Genomic DNA, 23516 nt, shown 5'->3' on the forward strand with positions numbered 1-23516 from the left:
ATGTGCCACATCTTCTTTATCCATTCATCTGTCGATGGGCACTTAGGTTGCTTCCATGTCCTGGCTATTGTAGATAGTGCTGCAATGAACATTGTGGTACATGACTCTTTTTTAATTATGGTTTTCTCAGGGTATATGCCCAGTAGTGGGATTGCTGGGTCGTATGGTAGTTCTATTTTTAGTTTTTTAAGGAACCTCCATACTGTTCTCCATAGTGGCTGTATCAATTTACATTCCCACCAACAGTGAAAGAGGGTTCCCTTTTCTCCATACCCTCTCCAGCATTTGTAGATTTTTTGATGATGGCCATTCTGACTTGTGTGAGGTGATACCTAATTGTAGTTTTGATTTGCATTTCTCTGATGATTAGTGATGTTGAGCATCCTTTCATGTTTGTTGGCAATCTGTATATCTTCTTCGGAGAAATGTCTGTTTAGGTCTTCTGCCCATTTTTGGATTGGGTTTTGTTGGCTTTTTAAAAAACATAATCCTGATAGTAATTTGAAGTACCTTGGGAATTTGAACTTTCAACTTGGATGTTATTTTACTTGTTCACCAAATGTTTTTTTATTAACGGCTTGCACATGGAAGAAGTGCTCCAGACTTAAAAAAAAAGTTTTTAAAACTCACAACCTGATACTGAAAAAATGATATAATGTACAGCCTAGTAAGAGTAATCAAACACCGCGTAAAAAATAAGCCCTGCTGCCCCCAGCACTCTGTATTACAAGTCATTTGGTTTTCCATTAGTTTTCCCCCTGAGATTGCTGATTTCTCTAAACGCCAGTGACCATGTTTTATGCTTTTTCCATATTCTTAGTATCTGTTTGACACATAGTAGAGACAAATATTTCTGAATTAATAAATTACTGAAAAGGATTCTGACAAAAATAAAGTGGAATCAGAAAAAAATTATATTCATAAAGATGAAATCAAGAAAGAACCAGCCTCATTTTTTTTTCTTATAAACCTAACGGTTGTCGTTTTTTTCACAAACATGATTCTTACCGGGAAGAAAGAATTTACAAAGAGAGCAAACAGAATCTGGTTGTAAAAAATCTCGAGAAGAAAAGAATAAATTCAAGTTGAGACTGTCCTTTAATATAAAATCACGAGTAAATTTCCTGTGGTCCTGACACTTTTTTTTTTTTTTAATTGCAGTACAGTTGCTTTACAATGTTTTGTTAGATTCTGCAGTACAACGAAGTGAAATCAGCTACATGAATCAGGATATATACATATATTCTCCCCCTCCCTTGGACCTCCCTCCCACCCCACCCCCCAATCCCACCCATCTAGGTCATCACAGAGCACCGAGCTGAGCTCCCTGTGCTACAACTTTTAACAAGAAAAAATGTTGACGTTTTGGTTTTCTTAGATTATATTGTCCGCGGGTAGTATGAAAGAATTCACCCTAACATATCAGCACGACTTATCTTACCGTTTCTGCGTCTTTTTATATTACGCAGATGACTGGCACCCCTTTCCCTCACTGTACAAAATCTGAATACGATGTAAATAATTGTATTAAAAACTTTCTAGTCCAGACGCAGAAGAACCCTTTCCGGTACAAAGCCCACCTTTCCCCCATGCGCATGCCCAGTGTACCCTACTGCTTTGCTCCGCTTTCATACAGCTCAGACTTCAATCACCACGTAAGGGTATCCTGGAAACTGGGCTGCAGTTGGCTGATGCAAACAAGACTCGTGGGTTCCCAAGAGCTTTCGGGTACGTAAACTAAAAAGGGGTGATCAGTTTCAGCTCAAAAATTCCCATGGCCCAGAGCCCGAGTACACAAAGCAGCTGTCCCTATTCGTGGAGCCTCAAGGAAGGGGAGGATGATGGGAGAAGACGAGCAACTAACTACAAGCCCCAGGACGCAATGCGCTATTTGGCTCCTGGAAAGAGGCCCGCGGTGCAGCGCGGTTCAGTGCGGTTCAGTCTCGGCCCTGAATGCGGGCCGAGCGCGAGATGCCGACTGTCCTCCAACTAGAATGCTCAGAATGAGGAAGACAGGCGTGGCGCTGTGAGCGAGCCTTTAGATCTCGTATCCAAGACTCTCCCTGTTTCTCCCTAGCTCCTGGCATGCTAGGTAGCGGTGTCTCTGTACGCCAGACTATTCCCCACAGGCCGGCATCGGGCCTCCGAGGTCCTAGAGCCTACGGGGTTGCCACGGAATGCCCGGAGCCGGATGTGACGTCGCCGTGGAGGAAGAAGGGAGAGGTGGAGCGTGGCGCGGTGACGTCCTTCCAAGATGGCGGAGAGAGAGTGAGGAAACTGTGTTCCCCTTTGGATTGCTATACGTGAGTTCTGTCTTCGCCCTCAGCCTACTGTCCCCGCTCTCTCTAGACCCTGGGACATTGGAGGGCAGGCTCCTTGGAGTTCGCGCTCAGGTCGGAGTGAAGGTGTTATTGTGGAAAGCTTGGGCGAGGCAGCCCCGGTGTTGGCCTTGGCCACAACCTCTGCTGTGGGAATTCGCGGGAGTGGGAGCTCGGCGAAGGGCAGGGAGGCGGAAGCCAGGGGAGACCGGCTTTCGCAGTCACTCTCCGATGCCACCTCGAGTGGAGGCGGGGTAGGGAGGGGTGTGGCCTCCTGGGGCGAGTGACCTAACCTTTGACAACTCTTGGCCCTGCTCGTTCTCCGCCCCCTGGGCGCCCGCCTTGAGTTTGAAGCCACTGTGCTCCGAGGAGGCTAACAGGTTTCAGTGATTTGAGAGTTTTACATTTGATCTTAGCCAAAAGGCCGAGAAGCGATTGAGAGCAGTTTTAAAGAACTCATACCGTGTCCTTTCCCCCTTTGTCCCAAAATATCATTTCTTAGTGGTTTGTTAATTTTTTTTCGTAATATACGTGTGCCTACTGAGTTTGAAAGTCTGAAGGTTCAACTGATGCAAAAGCGTGAAATTTTGCGGTGCTTTTTTTTTTTTCCACTTTGTGGAAAATGTTTTCGCACATCGCCATTTATTGACGTGTCCAAAGGATTGTGTTAGTTTACCAAGCTGAAATAAAAACTAGAAAGGCATTTATCCCTTCGGCAGTTTTATCCATATCTGTTTGATAAGAATTTTCTGGGGATGTAAAATGAGAACAGACTTTATTCTAGTTCATGTTCTGTGTCTCTTCACTCACCAATTGCTTGGGTGAAAAGTGTGATGAAAATTTAGGGTTACTGATTTACTATTTCTTTTTGTTTTTTAGAACAAGGGTAAAATTCGATTCTGATATCAAAATGCAGTATTCGCACCACTGTGAGCACCTTTTAGAGAGACTGAACAAACAACGGGAAGCAGGTTTTCTTTGTGACTGCACCATAGTAATTGGGGAATTCCAGTTTAAAGCTCATAGGAATGTGCTTGCCTCGTTTAGTGAGTATTTTGGTGCGATCTACAGAAGCACTTCAGAGAACAATGTCTTTCTTGATCAGAGTCAGGTGAAGGCTGATGGATTTCAGAAACTGTTGGAATTTATATACACAGGAACTCTAAATCTTGACAGGTAAGGTACACATTTTATTTCCACTTACAAAAGCTGCTCAATAGTCTTTAGAGCTAAAGCAGATTAGTTTTTTTCCGTTTAGTCCCTGAACTCTGAGTCTTCAAATATTGATGTGCACAGTGTTGTTTTTAATAAAGAAGTCAGTGTCTCTGATTTGAGATAAACAGACCACATTTCATAAGCACAAAAAGTACAGATGTTAATACGATTAAAGCATGGTTTTTGACACATTTGATTTATCTACTGAAACAAAGCCTGTGATATCAGTTATGTAAAGTTAAAGATCAAAATATGATAAATTTTAATTGAATTCCAATTTCCCCTTGCTTTTTGGTCTTTATGTTCCTCTGGTCTTCTCTATCACTCTCTATCCCCTACCTCTTAAGGTGTTTGGGGTGGGGAGGCATAGATGGAGAAAGAAGGAAGAATCTCTGTGTGCATTTAATAGTGCTCCCATTTCCAGCTATAAATAGCAACCTGCAGGACCTCTTCCTGATCTTGATTCGGGAAAATATCTTCATTGGCGTGTTAATGGCCATGACTCCTGTTGCCTGGTAGAGCTATCAGTGCTAATGCTTAAGTCTGGTCTAAGATGCTAGGATGCTTCTCTGAGATGCTTAATGCTGTCACTGCACTGACAAGAAGTAGGTTCTGAGGAATCTGATAATGCAGGCATTTTGTGTCTTTCATATGTGGTGAACTGTATAATTAGATTAATACTAATACGTTTACTCATTGTTGGGCAAAAGGTGGTGGGGATAAAAGGAAAGAGAAACCAATCAACTTACTCCTGTCTTCTTTTCTCCGTCTTTTATGAAAGTGTAAACATGAATAGATCATCATCTGACATAGAAAGATTATGGGCTTTAGAATTAGATCTTTCCTGTCAAGTCACCATGTCTCTGAGCAAGATATAGCCTCTCTGGGCCTCAGTTTCTCCATTTGTAAAAATGAGATGATAATAATTACATTGGTTGTTACTGTGAAGATTTAGGATTTACTACCTCCCAATGAACATTACTTTCCTTCCTTTATTTCCTCTTCTCTATCCTACTCTACAAGCCCATTAATTCCGCATTTATTGGAGAAAAATTAGGGAAAAAACAAAAAAGGAAACACCTGAAATTCTGCCACCCACTGATAACCACTCTTAACACTTCGGTAAATAGTCTTTCATTGTTTTCCAGATGATCTCTATAGATATATGCATGTACACATTAAGCAAAGTTCTTCCCTCTCTTTACACTGCAGCTTATCGTGGAAATATACTTCTTGAAAAGCTGGAATTAGGATGTTCCTTAATCCTATTGAAAAGGAAACATTCATGCTCTTTGGAATTGCTTTTAAATTTTGATGTAATGAAATTTTTGAGTCAGTTCTGTGTGAGTTGATTAAAGGAACAAAGCAGTGTCATAGATAAATGTCATATGATGTTATTTAAATTTACTGAATATTTGGCTATACAAGTGCCTCTGATCTAAAAATTTAGAATACATAATATAATCACAAAACCAGTGAATTTTGGTTGATCTTCAATTTAGTGGTTTCCTTTTGTCAAATAACTTTGCCAAATATCTTGAACTGATGGGAACACAATGAAGAGTGCCTTACTTTGAGCCTTCATGCAAAAAACCAGTGTGAAGAAGAGCCAGATGTTTGGCTCAATCTTTTTTTTTTTTTTTTTTTTTTTGATGTGGACCATTTTTAATGTCTTTATTGAATTTGTTACAGCATTGCTTCTGTTCTATGTTTTGGTTTTTTGGCCCCGAGGCACGTGGGATCTTAGCTCCCCAACCAGGAATTGAACCCGCACACCCTGCATTAGAAGGTGAAGTCTTAACCACTGGACTGCCAGGGAAGTCTCTGGCTCAGTCTTTTTTGATACATATCTTTCCTGGGGAGCTGGGGAGCCAATTGTTTGAGCCAGACACAAATGCAAGAGAAGACATATACCAAAACTAGAAAGTCTGTACAACTTAGTGATTAAGAAAACAGAATAATAAAGAATTAAGTGGACTCAGGAGCTAGATTACCTTGGTCAAATCTTAGTTCTAACAGTCTGTGATCTTGGGCAAGTTACTTAACTTCTTTGGGCCTCTGATCCTTCATTTGTATGTAAAATGGGGATTATAATTACTCATATAAAGCAGTTAGCCATATACCTGGCAATATGTAATTAAATGACTTTCAGTGACTATTCAAAAAGTGAAAGCAAGTTTGCAGGCACTTTAACTTCATGCTTATAAACAAAAGCAGATCAGTTATTGACAGAAACAAATGCTGATTCTCTTAATTGTAACAGATTATAGGCTATCTGTGAAATAAATAAATAATTTGTATGAATTACTGTTTCAGTACTGAACAGTTAGTGTGCGACTCAGTACTAGTTTGTATTGGTCTTAAAGGCTATCCCACCTTATTGGTGATTCATTTTATGAAGCACTAAGCACAATTATAATTTGAGACCTAAGTATAATAAGTGATGGAGTAAATTTGGTTTTCATTCTAATAGGGACTCTCATTTATTGTATTTTAATAATAGACTGTGTAGCAGAATCAATAAAAATGCTTAGGAAACGTAATGTTTTTAGAGAGTGACGGTGCTGTATACATGCAAAAAGCATTTTGTATGGAAGATGAATAAGATTGTATTTATGTTTGGGGCATTCATGCTATATCTTTGCAAACAGGGAGTTAACTTGATTACAAAGATCGTTCGTTATTTGCTCCAGAATTATAGCCAAAGGCCATAAGAAAAGACTATTTTAAGTAATGTTTTCTTAGCTAAGGGAGTCAGTTTACAAACAGATTATTTTCCAAAAGTTTATTTGTAGTATGTTTAGGAACTTGGCATGGATTTTCCCAGAGAATAAAATGTTCACTAAAAGTGGTGATTAGGTTTCCAAACTAGCCTATAAATCTACTTAATTTTTCTGAGGAATTAAATTATATCTGAGGAAAATGACAAGTAGGAAGGTTACTTGAGGGTGTGTGTGTGTGTATGTATGTATGTGTATGTTTATGTATGTATCCATCATCAGATAATTAAAAGGGCATATTTTTTAGTGTTAATACCAACTCAGCTCTCTGACTTTACAGCTAAGAAAATTGAAGCACCCAAAGATGCTGATTTATTCTAATTAATTCAGCTAGTAATCCAGAGCCATTGCTAGCGTAATTGAACAGCCAGCCTTTCACTACGTTGTAAACTTCTGGAGGGCAGAGACTATTTGGTATTTCTTAATATCGCTCTCAGTACCACACATGGTAAATGCTCAGTAAATTTTTTTTTTTTTTTTGCTTTTTCTTTTCTTTTTTTTTCTTTCACATTTTATTCAGTACATATAACAATACATATTAAAAGATTTAACAATAAGGAGATTTTTAATTTTTTGCTTTTATAAATTGTTTTTCTTTTCTTTTTAAAAAATTTTTTAAAAAAGTAAGCTGCAGGCTTTGGCTTGGAAAACACCAGGGGAGTCGGGGGCAGAAACCTGAGGCTGCTGCCCCTTATCTGCCTTCACGGTACTGTCCTCTTCTCCCAGCTCCTCCCTGACTCTGTGAGCCAGGCCTCAGACATTCCAGCTAACCGCTTCCCATGAGCCACTACTCTGATGTCAGCCTATAACCAAAGGAGCTGGGGGTCTGGGCCTGGTGACCAACCCTTCGCCACCCACTCAGTCAGGGTGCTCCCCACCTGCAGGCAGGCGGCAACACCCTATCTGCTACCATCAGCCCCTTCCAGAGCCCACTGCCCCACCGCTCCCTGTCTAGCCCAGCCATATGCAGCTCTGCCCCATCTGGGGATGCTCTGCTCAGAGGTGGGCCGGCAGGGCCGCCCCAGCCTCCCTGGTAGGCAAAGACTCTGGAAACTTCTGGGGTCCTGTGTTCGGCCATGTGATCCCAGGGGTGCACATGGGCCCCTTGGGTATCTGAACAGAAGGGCATGGGAGGGAGGGCCGCACCCCTGCAGTCCTGCTCTGCTGGTCTAATGGGCAGCTGCCCACCCTACCCCACCCCACACTGCGGGCTCCTGAGTCGGCAGATTAAGCATTTTATAAAGTGAAATGCTCAGTAAATATTGATTGGAATGTTGAACATTAATCTTTTCTACATAACTCTAATATGACAAACTCTCCAGCTAATTTGGGTTGGGGATCACACACAAAAAAGCTGGGAAGGTTGCTAGAGAGAGCTTAGTGCATTCTAAAACCTTGTTCTTCCAAATGTGATCCATGGACCATCAGCATTGGCATCACCAGGGCATATGTTAGAAATGCAGATGCTCAGGCCCCAAAGCAGACCTACTGAATCAATCTACATTTAACAAATCCCTGGGTGATTCACATGCACAGGAAAGTCTGAGAAGTGCAGTTGAAGTCCCTCACAGGGGAGCAGAGGAAGATAATAATTTCTTTAGACTCTTCTTGTTGCCAGTCCAGAAAAGTTGCTTGGTATCTGAAGAGGCCTCAGGAGAAATGGGAGGAGGCAGTAAGTTGCTAACAGCCACTTTTGTGTTCCAACTGTTTTCTTAACACGTAGAAATTGTAACATTTTGTTTTTCCATGGTTGTACATATGAATAATCCATTACTTTTCATCTTTTCGAGTTCTGTAAAACTGGAGATTTTTGCCTAAACATTCTGAGTGAATAAATTTTTTATAAATTTGTTCTCTTAGGCCTTTTGTATCATTCTACTTCATTAGGTCTTTAAAAGACAGAAATACTTGTGTAGCTCTGTTTCAAAACGTGTTTTCTTTGATCAGAACATTGTCATTTAGCCTTGTTTCCTTACAGTTGGAATGTTAAAGAAATCCATCAGGCTGCTGACTATCTCAAAGTGGAAGAGGTGGTCACTAAATGTAAAATAAAGATGGAAGATTTTGCTTTTATTGCTAATCCCTCTTCTACAGAGATATCTAGTATTACCGGAAACATTGAATTGAATCAACAGACTTGTCTCCTTACTCTACGAGATTATAACAGTCGGGAGAAATCAGAAGGGTCTACAGATTTAGTTCAGGCAAATCCTAAACAAGGGGCTTTAGCAAAGAAGTCATCTCAAACTAAAAAGAAGAAGAAGGCCTTCAACTCCCAGAAAACAGGGCAGAATAAAACAGTGCAATATCCCAGTGACATTTTAGAGAATGCATCTGTTGAAGTATATCTAGATGCAAATAAATTGTCCACGCCTGTAATAGAACAAGTTGCACAAAGAAATAATTCAGAACTTGAGTTGACATCAGTTGTGGAAAATACTTTTCCAGCACAAGATATTGTGCAAACTGTTACAGTGAAACGGAAACGTGGAAAATCACAGCCAAACTGTGCTCTGAAAGAACACTCTATGTCTAATATAGCCAGTGTCAAGAACTCTTACGAGCTGGAGAGCTCCGGGGAAGAGCTGGATCAGAGGTATTCCAAGGCCAAACCAATGTGTAACACGTGTGGGAAAGTGTTTTCAGAAGCCAGCAGCTTGCGAAGGCACATGAGAATACATAAAGGAGTCAAACCTTATGTCTGCCACTTGTGTGGAAAGGCATTTACCCAATGTAACCAGCTGAAAACGCATGTAAGAACTCATACAGGTAAGACTGGTTCGTGGAAAGTATAATTGTTTTTATATTGTGACTGAAATAATATTTTTATAAACATATTAACATACATTGTTGACTGTTTGTGACCAAAATTTGGTATGTACTTGTATTCATAAAAGTGTTGAGCATGTTAGACTTGAAAATGTCTTTGTAATTGTGACCAAGTATTTAATGGCTATTTGTTTTGTTGTAACTGATACTCTGAAGTCCCAGTGTGTGAACTCTTTAAACCATTTTCCCTCACAATTAAAATAAGCATAAATTTAGTTCTACCTTGCTAAATATTTAACAGACAATATATTAAAACTGATAGGAAGTAATTACAACTCAGGCTGATTCTCAGATTTTACCAACACATCTCACCACCTGCTTCTTTGTCGAACTTCTGAACATAAATTATATATACATTCCTTCCTCAGCCTCTATATTTACCTTTATTGGGTCACTTAGATTTGTGCTTTTTAAGATGCATTATGTATTTCTCTCACTGATCACTTTTCACTATTATGCACTAAGAAACACTAATTTCTTTTAATTCTACTGGTGGTTTCAGTAATCAATCTGGAAAAATATCCTATTTGCTTTTTTACTTCTAGAGTTAATATTTTCTGAATACTGAAACTAGTACTGTTGATGAACTCTTTTGAAAGCTTGTATGGCTTAAGCAACTAAAACAATATTTCCTTCTAAATATGAATTTTATTTACTTTTAGGTGAGAAGCCATACAAATGTGAATTGTGTGATAAAGGATTTGCTCAGAAATGCCAGCTAGTCTTCCATAGTCGCATGCATCATGGTGAGGAAAAACCCTATAAATGTGATGTATGCAATTTACAATTTGCAACTTCTAGCAATCTCAAGATTCATGCAAGGTAAAAATAAAAACAAAAAAACAGATGTTTGATCTTTGAGTCTGTCATTCACTATAGCCTTAAATAGACTATTGTATGAGAATTCAGGACAGTAGAGTTCTAATTGTGGTACCACCACACAGTATTCTCAGCACAGTGAAGGAACCGCAAGGGAGCCATGGTGCCTGGAGAGGAATAAGTGAGGGAGGGAAATAAGATCAGAATGGTGTTAGGGTGTCCAGATGGTGAAGGTTTTGTAGGTCATTATGAAGCTTTTACTCTTGAGAATGAGAAGTAAGTGATGTAATCTTGCTTGCATTGTAAGAGGATCACTGTGGATGCTATGTTAAGCAAAAGATTGTAGGATTGCAAGAGTGGAAGCAAAGTTACCAGTTAGGAAGCTATAGGTAAAACCCAAGTGAGAGTGGCAATGGTTCAGGTCAGAGAGATAGCAGTGGAAGAGATAAGTGGTAGTCAGATTCTGGACGTATTTTAAAGGTACAACAAACAGAATTTGCTGCACATTGGATGTGGGGCATGAAAGAAAAAAAGAAGAGTAGAATTAAAAATGATTCTCAAGTTTTGAGCCTGAGCATCTGAAAAGATAGAATTACCATTAACTGAAGTGGAGATTTGTGGATAAAGCAGTTTATGTAGGAGTACAGGAGTTTAGGAGTAGAGTTCTGATCATGTTAAATTTGAGATGACTATTAGACATCTGAATGGAAACGTGCATCAGATAGTTGGTTATCTAAGTCTGGAAGTCAGGGGACTGGTTTGAGTAGATAGTATTTAAAGTCATAACATTAGATGAGGTCACCAAGAGAATGAAGATGGACAAAAAAGATCGAAGGATGGAGTCATAAGGCACACTAACTAAGAGTTCTGGGAGACGGGCAAGTCATTATAAGTGACTAGGAAGGAACAACCAATAAATATAGGGGCAAACCAGAAGATTGGGCTGTCTTGGAATCCAGGTGGAGGAAGTGATTTCAGAGGGAGTAATCATTGTGTCAAATTCTGATGATAGGGAGATTAAGAGTGAGAATTGACTATTGGATTTGGCAAAGTGAGAGGTTAGCAGTGGTTTTGACAAAAGCAGTGTTAGCAGAGGCTAGTAGAGAAGAAATGAAAGTAGAACCATTGGAGACTCAAGATTTTACTAAAGGGGAACAGAAAATAGAGGAGCAAGTAAGGTCAGGGGTCTTTTTTTTTTTTTTTTTTAAGATGGGAGATGTATCAGTATATTTGTATGCTACGATCCAAAGGGGTGGTGAAACTAGATGATATAGGATGGAGGAAACTGCAAGAGTGATCATTGAGTAGGCAAGGAGGATAGTATCTTAAGTATATACACTGGAGTAGTTGGATTCAGAAGAACTGTCATTCTCATATTAGAGTTAAGAAAAGCAAACTCTATAGATACAGATGCCTATAGGTGGAGATTTGTGTGGTAGAAATTTACTTCTGATTGCTTAAATTTTTCTCAGTGAAACAGGAAGCAAGGACATCAGCTGAGAGTGAGGATAGGTGAGGAGGTGCTGAAGGTTTGAGGAAAGAGTTTTGAAGAGTGAGTGAATGGACAGACAAAAATAATTGCCTGCAGTATTATGGGCACACTTGACTACCACATAAGGCTGATGGCAAAACTTTGAACTAATCTCAGAACTAATGCTTTGAAAACCAAAACATTTATTCTTGACAGTATACATTGAAAACTTGATTTTAAACACATACTGTTGATCTGTTAAGATGAAATAAGATACTGCATGAAGAACTGTATGAAAAATGTTTGCTGTGTGGCGTGATCCTTAGATTGTTTTACTTGCCAACGTGTATCTTTATATTTATTTACTAATAGGAAGCATAGTGGAGAGAAGCCATATGTATGTGATAGGTGCGGACAGCGATTTGCCCAAGCCAGCACATTGACCTATCATGTTCGAAGGCATACGGGAGAAAAGCCTTATGTGTGTGACACCTGTGGGAAGGCATTTGCTGTCTCTAGTTCTCTTATTACTCATTCTCGAAAACATACCGGTAAGAATTTGACACAGAGATGGCTTAAAATAAGGAAAGTTGTAAATAAAAGAAAAAGGGAAATTGAGCCTTTACAAAAAGTAGGTTACAGGCTTTGTAGTTATATATCTGTTGTGTCTGTGCTTCTTGAAGCTTTTTGTGTTTCTGATTTTCACATAAATATTAGATATAAAAGCAGACTTATTTTCTAGAATAATACACAGTGGGTGAAATTTTTTTATCATGTAACTTATATACATTAAAATCAGATAATTTTGAAAATATGTAAACTTGAGTTAATAAGACATTTTTTATGACCTTAGAAGAACTCTTTAGGGTCTTGAAGCTTCACTTCCCTTGGATAAAACTGTAAAGTTAAGGGGTTGGGGTGAGTTTGGGTAGAACGTTGATTTAATAACTTCTTAGGACTTTTTCTACACAGACATTGTAAGATTTGCAAATTAAATAGATACTTCAAACCCAAAGTATCAATTTTGAAGCAAAACCTGTTGTTCAAAAATTTTCATTTTTTTGTAGGGTAATTTTTTAATAGATCTTTCCTAAATGATTTTATTCCCCTTTAATAATCTTATAGACAGCAAAAATTGAAATATGGATTGATGAATTTTCATGTTTTTAATTATATAAAAATCAGACTTCTTGCCCACCTCTAGTCTACTAGAAGGATATTTGGAGAAAGTTTTATTATATGAAAAGCATCAGGTTACATGAACAGTGTAAAGTAATTACTAATGTTCATTTAAGTTGGATCACACTGAAAATACCTCTAAAATACAATACAAAGAGGTTTTAATTTAAATAATATTTTAGAACAGCTTACTTTAGAGTATTGTAATTGATAAATATTATATTGGTATAGTACACCACTTCGCTATCTTTTATTTTCCATCTAGGTGAAAAACCATACATATGTGGTATTTGTGGGAAAAGTTTTATTTCCTCAGGAGAGCTCAACAAACACTTTCGATCCCATACAGGTCTGTGTTTAGGGAGAACGTATTATTTTTTGTTCTCTCTAATTTCTTTTTATGTAAACCTTGACTTTAAACCATTATGGACTATATGGTATCTAATCATACTCTAACTGTAGCTATATTTTAATGTATGAATATCAACTTTTTATTTGTTTATTTTTGGTTTTTTAGTTGTTTGGATTATGGATTAAATTTGGTCAAGAATTGTGTAGATTTTCTAAGAAGTGTGCCAGATAATCAATGGTTTTTAAATGATTTGGATAAAATTACACAGATAATACCAAAAAATGAAAAGGAATAGATAATACCAAGATAATATCAGATTTTCTTATTAAACAATGTTCAGTACGCACGTTTTAGGAATATATTTTAATATTGACATGGTTATTGTAAAAGGTAGTATATAAGTAGTATGAAGAAAATATGAAATACACAAAAATTTTTAAAACAAAGGAGAACACCACTTTGAAAATGTACTGTTCTTTTTCTTTCTAATAGTTATTTCTTGTAATTCCTATCTAGTATAGTGTGAGCACCTAGTAAACAGTTAATAAGTTTATTGGCAACTTCTATATCCTCATGTTCCTTACTTTGCATTATAAAGCAATGAACAGTTCTTATTTCAGAAGAATTATAATTTTGTAGTATTTTTATTCTGTGAGTATTTTTAAAGGATTTTCTAATTTATAAGCTACCTGAGAGCAGAAACCATAATTACGCATTTTTCCCCCAGCTACATCTCTTAGCCAGAGTCTGGCATATAATTGGCACTCACTAAATGTCTGATAGAAATAAAAAAGTAAGTTTTTTTTAGTTTGAAGGTTCTGTTAGTGAAAATGCTTGATTTTTCCTTGAAATAGGGACGCTTTGTATTATAAAGGAAAGGAGTGCCTATGTGTATAGAAGTTTTCATTTCACTATATTAGAACCAAGAGATTAAAATGGTAATTTGAAACTAAATTTAAACAATATAATGTTTGCGTTGTGTTCGTGAACATTGATATTTTTGCCTTAGCAGCTTCTGAAATACTGAGATTTTAATTTTTTAACTTGTTTTTCAGGAGAAAGACCATTTATCTGCGAATTATGTGGAAATTCTTACACAGATATTAAAAATTTAAAGAAGCACAAAACAAAAGTCCATTCTGGTAAATGCTTCTGTCTTTTAAAAATTTGGTGCTCTCATATTTGTACTATTCCTTAAAATGTTGAGATACACATTGTAACAGTTTAAATTAGATATATATTTTTAAAAACTAGGTGCACACATATGAGGAAGGTAGCTTTATAATGTTCAGATGAGTTCACTCTGAATTTCTTTCCATATTGACCTTGTAATAAACATTGCTTGAAATACTTCCTCCTTTAAAAACCTGATATATGAATGTAAAGCAATTAAACTCCAATAAAGATGTTAATAAATAAATAAATAAATAAAAACCTGATATATGAACAATTGCAAGAATGAGAGAATACATAAACAACTATATATCACTCTTTCCCATACTAGAATCTAGGTTAACTGGGGTTTACTGTAGTTATGCGAAGAAAGGAGCATCATGAACGCTAGTCCAAAAATGTATAAGAGGAAATAGGGAAACGGGTATCCCCAAATTGTTATGATGCATGAGATGGAAAGCCAGACTACAAAATTTTTAGTCTGTTATTTAAAATGAATCCTTGAGAAAGTTTCACTGTGCTTACCCTTCTGTCATGATTAGAAACAAAACACTAGTCTTCTTCACTGTGTAGAGATGATAGTAAGTCTTTGATAGTAAATATAAACATCATAAGGATTGAGGTAGTAATGTCTGAAAACTTCAGTGAGTCATTAATTCAACAGGCATTTATTAAATACCTCTAAAGTACACATAACTATGCAGGGTATATGAAGTTGAACAAGGCGTAGTCCTAGTCCTCAGAGAGCTTACAATCTGGTGTGGGAGACCAGAAATCTAAATAAATAACTGATTACAACACAAAATACAGGAATATAATAGAGATGCAAGAATACTGAAGAAGAGATTAAGTCCTTGTGAGGTGAGTATTGGAAAGGCTTAATTCTAGGTAAACTGAAAGGTGGAGAAGAGTTCAAAGGGTGGAGATGGGAAAGGGACTGTTCATCCCAGGCAGAGAGAATATTGTGAAGAGAGTCATCGCCACAAGAGAGCGCAAGTTGTATTCTTGGCTGGCTGAACTGAAGAATAGTCTGGCAAAAACAATCATAACTTTAAAAAAGCAAATATGAAATTTTGTCTAACAAGGTTGGTGAGATTGAAATCATGTCAGTACTTTGAAGTGAGAAGAGCGTGGTAAAGCTAGTGGAAAATTTGAAGGGAAAAATGTATCTTTAGTCAGTGGGGTAATTACTCCCTTGAGTAACACAGAATTTCTTCCTTCTGAAAATAAATGAAAGTGCCATACCTCTGAACTTGAACTCACAGAATAATATGAACTACTCATTAATACATTCAGTGAACAAACTGGGTACTTATTATGTGTGTAGCATTATAAGGTACTTTGAAGGAATTAGAGAAGTGTAATTAGACATTTACTTTGAAGGAATTTATAGTCTGTTGAGCATTCAAGGCACACCTAAGTAGAATGTTACATACCAGTAAGATAGACAGATGTCACAAGGTGGTATATGAAAAACTGACAAATGAGTGATAAAGTAGATAGGAAACAGCTTACCCTGGTCCAGCACAATTAAGTCCATTTTTATAATGATGCTTAAACCTAATCTTGAGGCCCATAATGGATTTGTATAGATAATGTGAAGGGCAAATCAGCAAAAAAAGAAACTGTGACTAAAGGTGTGGGGCTGGAATGCAAGTTCTGGGGGTGGTAAATAGATTGAGTCTTCCTCATGGTTTTTGTTTTGTTTTTAAAGATGGTGAATTTTTTTCCCTTCCATTTCAGGTACAGATAAAATTCTAGATTCCAGTATAGAGGATCATCCCTTGAGTGAACAAGATTCCATACAAAAAAGTCCTTTATCAGAAACTTTGGATGTGAAGCCTTCTGATATGACTTTACCACTAACTCTTCCACTTGGGACTGAGGACCACCACATGCTTCTGCCTGTCACAGATAATCAGTCTCCTACATCAGATACATTGTTGAGGTCAACTGTGAACGGGTATTCAGAACCACAATTGATTTTTTTACAACAATTATACTGACTTTGTGAGGAATATGGAATTGCTAAATCGTCTCTGGTAGTAAACATAAACATCTCTGGTAAGGTGCATATATACATATTAAATTAACCCTTCATTTGAGTTGTGGCCATTATTTTTCATTCACTGAAGTTAAAAGCACCTGATGCCGCATCATAATTGTGCAATGCTTATTTTGATATTTGGCTTTTATGTCTACATTATACACACAGCTTTTAAAGGAATGAATTATACTACAGTAGCACTATTTGGGGTGGATAAGTTTTACTATCTTTTAGAGCTGCCTTAATTCCATATTTATTTTCATTTTAGAATTGCCTTTCATTTACTGAAGCGGAATCTATCAGTTTATGATTCACTTATGACCTATGGGATGTGTTTATTTTCTTCCCCTCAAAATTTAAACAAAATCCATAATAGTATCAGCCCAAGAGTGGTGCTGTTACTAAGCCCCGTAGACCAGTACATAAACGATGGGGGAAAAAAATTTGTATCTCTGCCTGAGAAAATTTAGGTACTGAGTAAGAATTGTGCTATTTCTCTATTAATATAGTCCATTGGAGGTAATAACTTTTCTAATGAAACAAAAAGTGCTTCTCTTAAAAACTAGAAAACTATATATAAATTTTGTTCATTTAGAACTCACTATTCTGGATAAAACCAATGGTCAGTACTTTTGATTTGAATTATCTGAGACTACATTTTCAAAATGAATTTTAAATAGATATTTGGTGTTTTTATCTTATTAAAGACAGTTTCAGATTTGATGCAGATTGTTTTAATAGGTTTCTAGATTACTGGAGATGAGGAAAATATACTGAGTTTTGAAAATTTTTGATAAGCCTCTCTTATATTCTTATGCACTTTTTAAAATATAAAATCCTAAAAAGAATTTTCTAAATAGAAACAATGCATAGTATAAAACACTTGTCTTCTGAACTTGATACATTATATTCATAAATAGTTAAGAAATTAACTTCAATTATAAGTGAACATTTGAGTTATCAGAAAGCCAGTTTATTAAATATTTTATACTTGAGTTTTCTGAAAGTTTCGAGTTTTAAATTTTTATAGATTAAACCACAACAGTTCATGGTGGTTGTAGTTTCACAGTAGTCCTTTTCCTTCCAAATGAACTGAGAAAATTCAGATTTATTCTGATATTTACTACCACTCTTCCCCCTCCCATTTTTCCCACATATTGATTTATTTCACTGCCTAATCTTTGGACAGTAAATTATCAGTTCCTCAAAGTCAGTTCCTATACTGCTGATCAAACACCATGGTGACATTATTTCTTATTTCTGCTGTGCATCATTTGTTTTCTGCTTTTAAACTACACCTGTAACAAAATTAATGTATTTGCTATTGGTATTGATTTCTTTAGTTGTATTTTCTCTGGGGTTCCTAGTCATAGGAACCAAGTAGAAGACTTAATAAAACTAAATTCTTCTAAACTGTACAGATCATCACCATTTTACAGCACATGCAGCATTTTTACAATAAATGGCCACCAGTGGGATTGACTTAATTAAATAGAGTTTGAAATATTGCCTTTGTATAACATACATCAAATTTAGTATTTAATTTATCTAAGAAATCTAATTATGCATATGTATTAATTTAATATACTGGGTTTAAATTACAATTTATAAAGTTATAAAGATGTTCAACTAATCTATTCTGGCTTAAATTCAATAGGAATTTATTGGAATGTGAAGAAATTAAAGAAAATTAAGACTCAGCCTTTTTAAGAAGTCTGCTGAAATGGAGAGGCTATATTTAATTCACATCTTCATTAATCCAAGCATCTAATGAACAAAATTTCTTTTTAAAAACTGCTATAGTGATGTCATAATTCTGTAAGGGTAGTATTTACCAAATTTCCTCTAACATGATAATTAGCATTTGCCTTTACATAAATTAGCCTTTAAATTTATTATTTTTAGGATTATTGGATTGGAGTGACTAAAGTTGATTTATTGTCTTTTCTTCATCACATTATCTGCTTCTTAGCTAAAATAATTTTATTTTAAATTGCCATGGCTTGACGCTCTTCCAGAATGACATGTAAAGAAAGCTTGAAGACTGAGTATCTTTGTCTTGTCATTCTTCTCATAATGCTGTATTATTCTTTATCATAATATGCATATATTTTAGTTGTATTTGCTATGATTGTAACACTCACAATTATCAGTTAAATTCATCTTTAAATATATTTGCTACAATGCAGTGTTTTGGGAAAGTTCTATTCTTAATTATGTAAGTATTGCTAAGTTTTTTTAAAGTCTTTTTAGGATGCTGAACATCTTATTGAGAAATTATTTTCTAAATTAACTTTGTTTTGTATTTGTATTAGATTATTCTTTCTGTATCGTTAGATTTTAGGCTTTTTAAAAAACCATAGATTATGTATAAATGATTTTTTGCTGGTATTTGTTTTATGTTTAATTTCATAGAATGATTTTGATAGACAGATCTTAGAAAATGGTTTTATTTTTTTCAAAAGAAAAGGTTCTGTCAGTTCTCTTGCAACAATAGTGTGTCACTTTTCTGTATGTTTCATTTCTACAGCAGTTGTGCAAATGAGAGTAGTTGAAATGTGCTTTTATAAAGACAATCTACATGTACTCATTTTTTAAAATATCCTAGAACAGTAACTGACATTTGATGCATATCAGAAACATAGTTTAAAAATAGTGGTGTCCAAGCCCCACCCCACCTTAGGCCCTCTGAATCAGACAATCTCCAGAACATGCTGAAAAGCTCCATAGGTGATCTTAATGCATACCACACATTGAGAACTATTATCCTAAACTCTTCTTGCTGTTCTTCCTTTGGGCTCTTGATACGTGATATGTAGGCTCTATTTTTCTTTTTTATTTTGGCCACGCCACGCGGCTTGCAGGGATCTTAGTTCCCCGACCAGGGATTGAACCCAGGCCCTCGGCAGTGAAAGTGCAGAGTCCTAACCACTGGACTGCCAGGGAAGTCTCTCTGTGGGCTCTTGATAAATGAAGCTCTTGATACAACTTTTCACTTTTTACTCAGAGATTTTGAGTCTTTAGAACTTGGCTAGAAATACCACCAAATAAAAAGAGATTGTACTTTAATGCAATTTCTGTAAATTCTACATTTTTACTCGTTATATATGAACAATACCAATATTTACTTATTGGAGCATTTCTTGAGACAGTGATATGGTCTACTCGTCTGTCCTCTACAAACCCTGCCCCCCTTCACTGAACAGAGATTTGGTGTATTTGCTTAAGGAATTTAGATAATTATCATGTAAACACAGTAATCATTCAGAAATAGGGTATTTAATTTCAAGAATATACTGAAATAAACACCATGGATGTGAATCAGATATTTGGATTAAAATATCTGGCCATTATTTCAAATGCTGGAAAATTACTGAAATCAGAATACATACAGCTGTAAAGATGAATAAGATAATCTCCTCTTTTAAGTTTACAGTCAAGTGCGAAAGACAAGCCTGAATGCCAAGTGTTATAGTGGAGGAAGGAAAGAAAGGAAATGCTGAGCAGTCAATGGAAGTTGAGTGGACAGAGAAAGGGCTGTTACTCCCCTGGATAGGCAAACAAGAGGAGATGGCTAATGGGAGGAATTTGTACACAGCTGACTGAGGTAGGGAGAATGGACAGAAAGTCTGAAAGGTGGTGGCAGAGATAGGAATCAAAGACACATCTAGCACTGTATCTATACCACCTTGAAATAGTCCTCTACCTTTAGCCTCTGCTGAAAGAGTGGGGTTAGATAGCCATGTTTATAATCCAGGATCTCACACCCTCAACTACAGTTGACTGCTGAAGGGCAGGGATTAGACAGCCTCATTTGTTTTGTAACACATGATTCCATACTTGTGACCACAGCTGACGGAACACCTTACCAGGGAGAAACAATTCTTAGGCCAAACTGAGCGACTTTCTTAAGAATTTGAGCTATGAAATTCAGAGACTTACTAGGTATTGGTGTACATGGAAAAGAAAAGATCATTTAGATCTGGTCCAGAGTCACTGAAGCAAGCCAGAGTCTAAAGGAAATAGTGAAGAAGCAGAGAGAGCTGATCTATAGAGCGAAGCAAGGGGATGAAGTAGGTTTGCAGACCCAAGCGACTGAGGCCCTGTGAGAGAAGTGGCTTGGTTTCTGGCTTTGCAGTCCCATTCTTGAGGTCACACAGCTATGCTTCATTTCCTTGTTCTGGATGCCAGTGATTTTTGCCTATTAAATTCTTACAGTAAAGCCCCCTTTTCTTTTTTTTTTTTTCCCTTTTCTTTTTTTGCTGTGCTGCGCGGCCTGCAGCATCTTAGTTCCCCAGCCAGGGAGTGAACCCGTAAATTCCCTAAATCCACCTTTTCTTAAGCAGGCTTGAGTCAGTTTCTGTTGCGTGCAGTTAGTTAAGGCAGTTTCAACTTAGAATCCTAAGTTCTGATCCTCAGCGACTGAGTATATGGTGGTGCCATTAACTGCTAGGGAAGATAAGGGGGAGGTTTATGGAAGAGAAGACTTTATTTTGTATGTGCTGAATTTGATCGGTGGTGAGATACCCATGTGAAAATGTCTAGCAGTAGTTGGAAATGGGGACTGAAACCCAGCAGAGATTCAAGCTAGAGATACAGATCTTGCAGCATAAGGCTAATAATTATTGTGATAGAAATGATTTAGGCAACCCTGGGAGATGGTACAGAAGAACAAAAGATGAGGACAAAATCTTGGGGGAAATGCATTTTAAGAATGAGCAAAAGACAGAAAAGGAGATGGGAAGTGATAATAGGAAGAAAACCAGGGTGATTCAAGTTTCACGAAGAAGACAGAAGTGGCTTTGTACTGATCACGTGGTACAGAGAAATTAGACAGGATGCAAACCAGAGACAACATTGGGTTGGGTAATTGGAGCATAATCCCCTGAGAAAGACAGCTGCAGTAATAATAGTGGGAGTAGAACCATGATCCCCTGAGAAAGACAGCTGCAGTAATAATAGTGGGAGTAGAACCATGATCCCCTGAGAAAGACAGCTGCAGTAATAATAGTGGGAGTAGAACCATGATCCCCTGAGAAAGACAGCTGCAGTAATAATAGTGGGAGTAGAACCATGATCCCCTGAGAAAGACAGCTGCAGTAATAATAGTGGGAGTAGAACCATGATCCCCTGAGAAAGACAGCTGCAGTAATAATAGTGGGAGTAGAACCATGATCCCCTGAGAAAGACAGCTGCAGTAATAATAGTGGGAGTAGAACCATGATCCCCTGAGAAAGACAGCTGCAGTAATAATAGTGGGAGTAGAACCATGATCCCCTGAGAAAGACAGCTGCAGTAATAATAGTGGGAGTAGAACCATGATCCCCTGAGAAAGACAGCTGCAGTAATAATAGTGGGAGTAGAACCATGATCCCCTGAGAAAGACAGCTGCAGTAATAATAGTGGGAGTAGAACCATGATCCCCTGAGAAAGACAGCTGCAGTAATAATGGAGTAGAACCATGATCCCCTGAGAAAGACAGCTGCAGTAATAATAGTGGGAGTAGAACCATGATCCCCTGAGAAAGACAGCTGCAGTAATAATAGTGGGAGTAGAACCATGATCCCCTGAGAAAGACAGCTGCAGTAATAATAGTGGGAGTAGAACCATGATCCCCTGAGAAAGACAGCTGCAGTAATAATAGTGGGAGTAGAACCATGATCCCCTGAGAAAGACAGCTGCAGTAATAATAGTGGGAGTAGAACCATGATCCCCTGAGAAAGACAGCTGCAGTAATAATAGTGGGAGTAGAACCCAGGTGGCTATGGTTTGAGTAGTAGAGAAGACATAATGAATACTGCCATTTAGTTTGAAAAGCAGAGTGCGTACAGCCAACCACATCATTTTATCGAATATCTAAAAGGTGTAAACCACTTTATTTCTTGCTTTTTTGCTTCAAACTTGAAACTTTGTTGAATGATGAGCATACTAGAGTCTGCAACACTGTAATATGAGGCTGGATTCGAGCTGGATCTTAAAGGATGATTGCTAAGAGGAAAATGGAAGGAAATGTATAACATGTATACGATTGCAGATTCGCTCGTTACAATTCAGATGTGCAGAAGAAGTGGAATTTTCCTACAGAACTCTCGCACCCAGTGGGGAGTCTGGAAAAAAACTTAACTCTTAGTCCTAGGCACTTTAAAACCTAATCTGATGTAAAGCAGCCAGAATTTATAATATCTTAAGGTAGCGCTTAAACATTTTGAAAATTGCTGTCTTATTTCTACCCTTTGTCTTCTCTCTAAAATGCTGTCCACATATATGGGGAGGAGAGGAGGCTTGCATGACAAAATGGCATCAGGGAAGACACTGTCTTCACTCTTTATTCTCTGGGCATCCTGCTGGCCTCTCATGCAATAGGCAACAGCTTGTAAAATACGTGATCAGGTTTTTCCTAGCCTGGTCAGAGCCCAGTAATTCTTGGCTGACCTGGCTTCACCTTAGTTCTCTTGGATGTGGAGAAGAGAGCTCTGAGACTTCTGCAAAAATGTCTCAAGCAGCCCCGTGTAAGTCAGGTTGCAGGTTTAGCACATGCCACTCCACTGCAGGCTCCAGATAAGCCTACTTCCCATTTACCTATTTGCTTCCCACTCAGCTACCTTGTCAGTCTCCCCTTGGGAGAATATAGGAACTTGTGGGTCCCCTCTGTAGCACAGAGGGACAGAGAGTAGCCTGGGAAAGCAAACTGCATTAGGAAGGTTTACTTTGATACGGCTGTGTCCTAGCCTGGGAGTATCTCTTTCAGAATCCTATGGACTCCTCTACTATCCAGCATATTATGGAATACTTCAAAACAATAACAGCTGAATAGACACTGCTACATTAAACAACAGGAATGAATTGCACTAATATAATGTACAAAAGAAGTCTGACACAAAGCGTATATATACTGTATGATTCCATTTATATAAAATTCCAACACATGCAAAACTACTCTGTGATGTTAGACATCATGATAGTGGTTGTCTATTGGAAGATGGTTGGAGGTGGTTCTGGGGAAGCTTATGGCACTTACTGTCTTTATCTGGGTCCTGGTTAACACAGATGGGTTAGCTTTGTGACAATTCATCTCGCTATTCACTTAGATACTTCCATTTAAAAGAAGTATATATTAAAGAAACTAATTTGAAGAATGAGGAAACCAGAGCATTGGTTTTTAAACTTCAGTGAGATTAAAGATGACCTGGATTGTAAAAATGCGGATTCCCCAGACTATCCTCAGAAATTCTGACTCAGTAGCTCTCACTCTAAGAATCTGTATTTTTAACATTTGCCCCAGGTGATTCTGGTGCTCCATGCTTTAAAAAATGCTGATTTAGTATCTTCAGTT

General features: G+C 37.3%; 1 protein-coding gene across 3 annotated transcripts; it reads left to right on the top strand.

Annotated features, from left to right (window-relative positions):
• Nucleotides 1–1665: 1665 nt before the first annotated feature.
• On the top strand, nucleotides 1666–18274 carry MYNN (myoneurin). Of its 3 annotated transcripts, XR_011074285.1 has the most exons (9): nucleotides 1666–2303; nucleotides 3198–3494; nucleotides 8292–9082; nucleotides 9805–9964; nucleotides 11805–11983; nucleotides 12877–12960; nucleotides 14019–14105; nucleotides 15880–16200; nucleotides 17841–18274. XR_011074285.1 is itself a non-coding variant. In XM_068546217.1 (8 exons), exons 1-8 carry the CDS (start codon nucleotides 2086–2088, stop codon nucleotides 16140–16142), a joined length of 2079 nt encoding a protein of 692 aa, XP_068402318.1. In that variant the 5' UTR covers nucleotides 1666–2085; the 3' UTR covers nucleotides 16143–16932. The 3 variants fall into 3 exon arrangements, 2 of the variants coding, with proteins under 2 accessions (XP_068402318.1, XP_068402319.1); XM_068546217.1 differs by lacking the exon at nucleotides 17841–18274 and having other exon boundaries at nucleotides 15880–16932; XM_068546218.1 differs by lacking the exons at nucleotides 12877–12960; nucleotides 17841–18274 and having other exon boundaries at nucleotides 15880–16932.
• The last annotated feature ends 5242 nt before the right edge of the window (nucleotides 18275–23516 follow it).

This window comes from Eschrichtius robustus, chromosome 6 (genome assembly GCF_028021215.1).
Source record: "Eschrichtius robustus isolate mEscRob2 chromosome 6, mEscRob2.pri, whole genome shotgun sequence".
NCBI classification, from domain to species: domain Eukaryota; kingdom Metazoa; phylum Chordata; class Mammalia; order Artiodactyla; family Eschrichtiidae; genus Eschrichtius; species Eschrichtius robustus.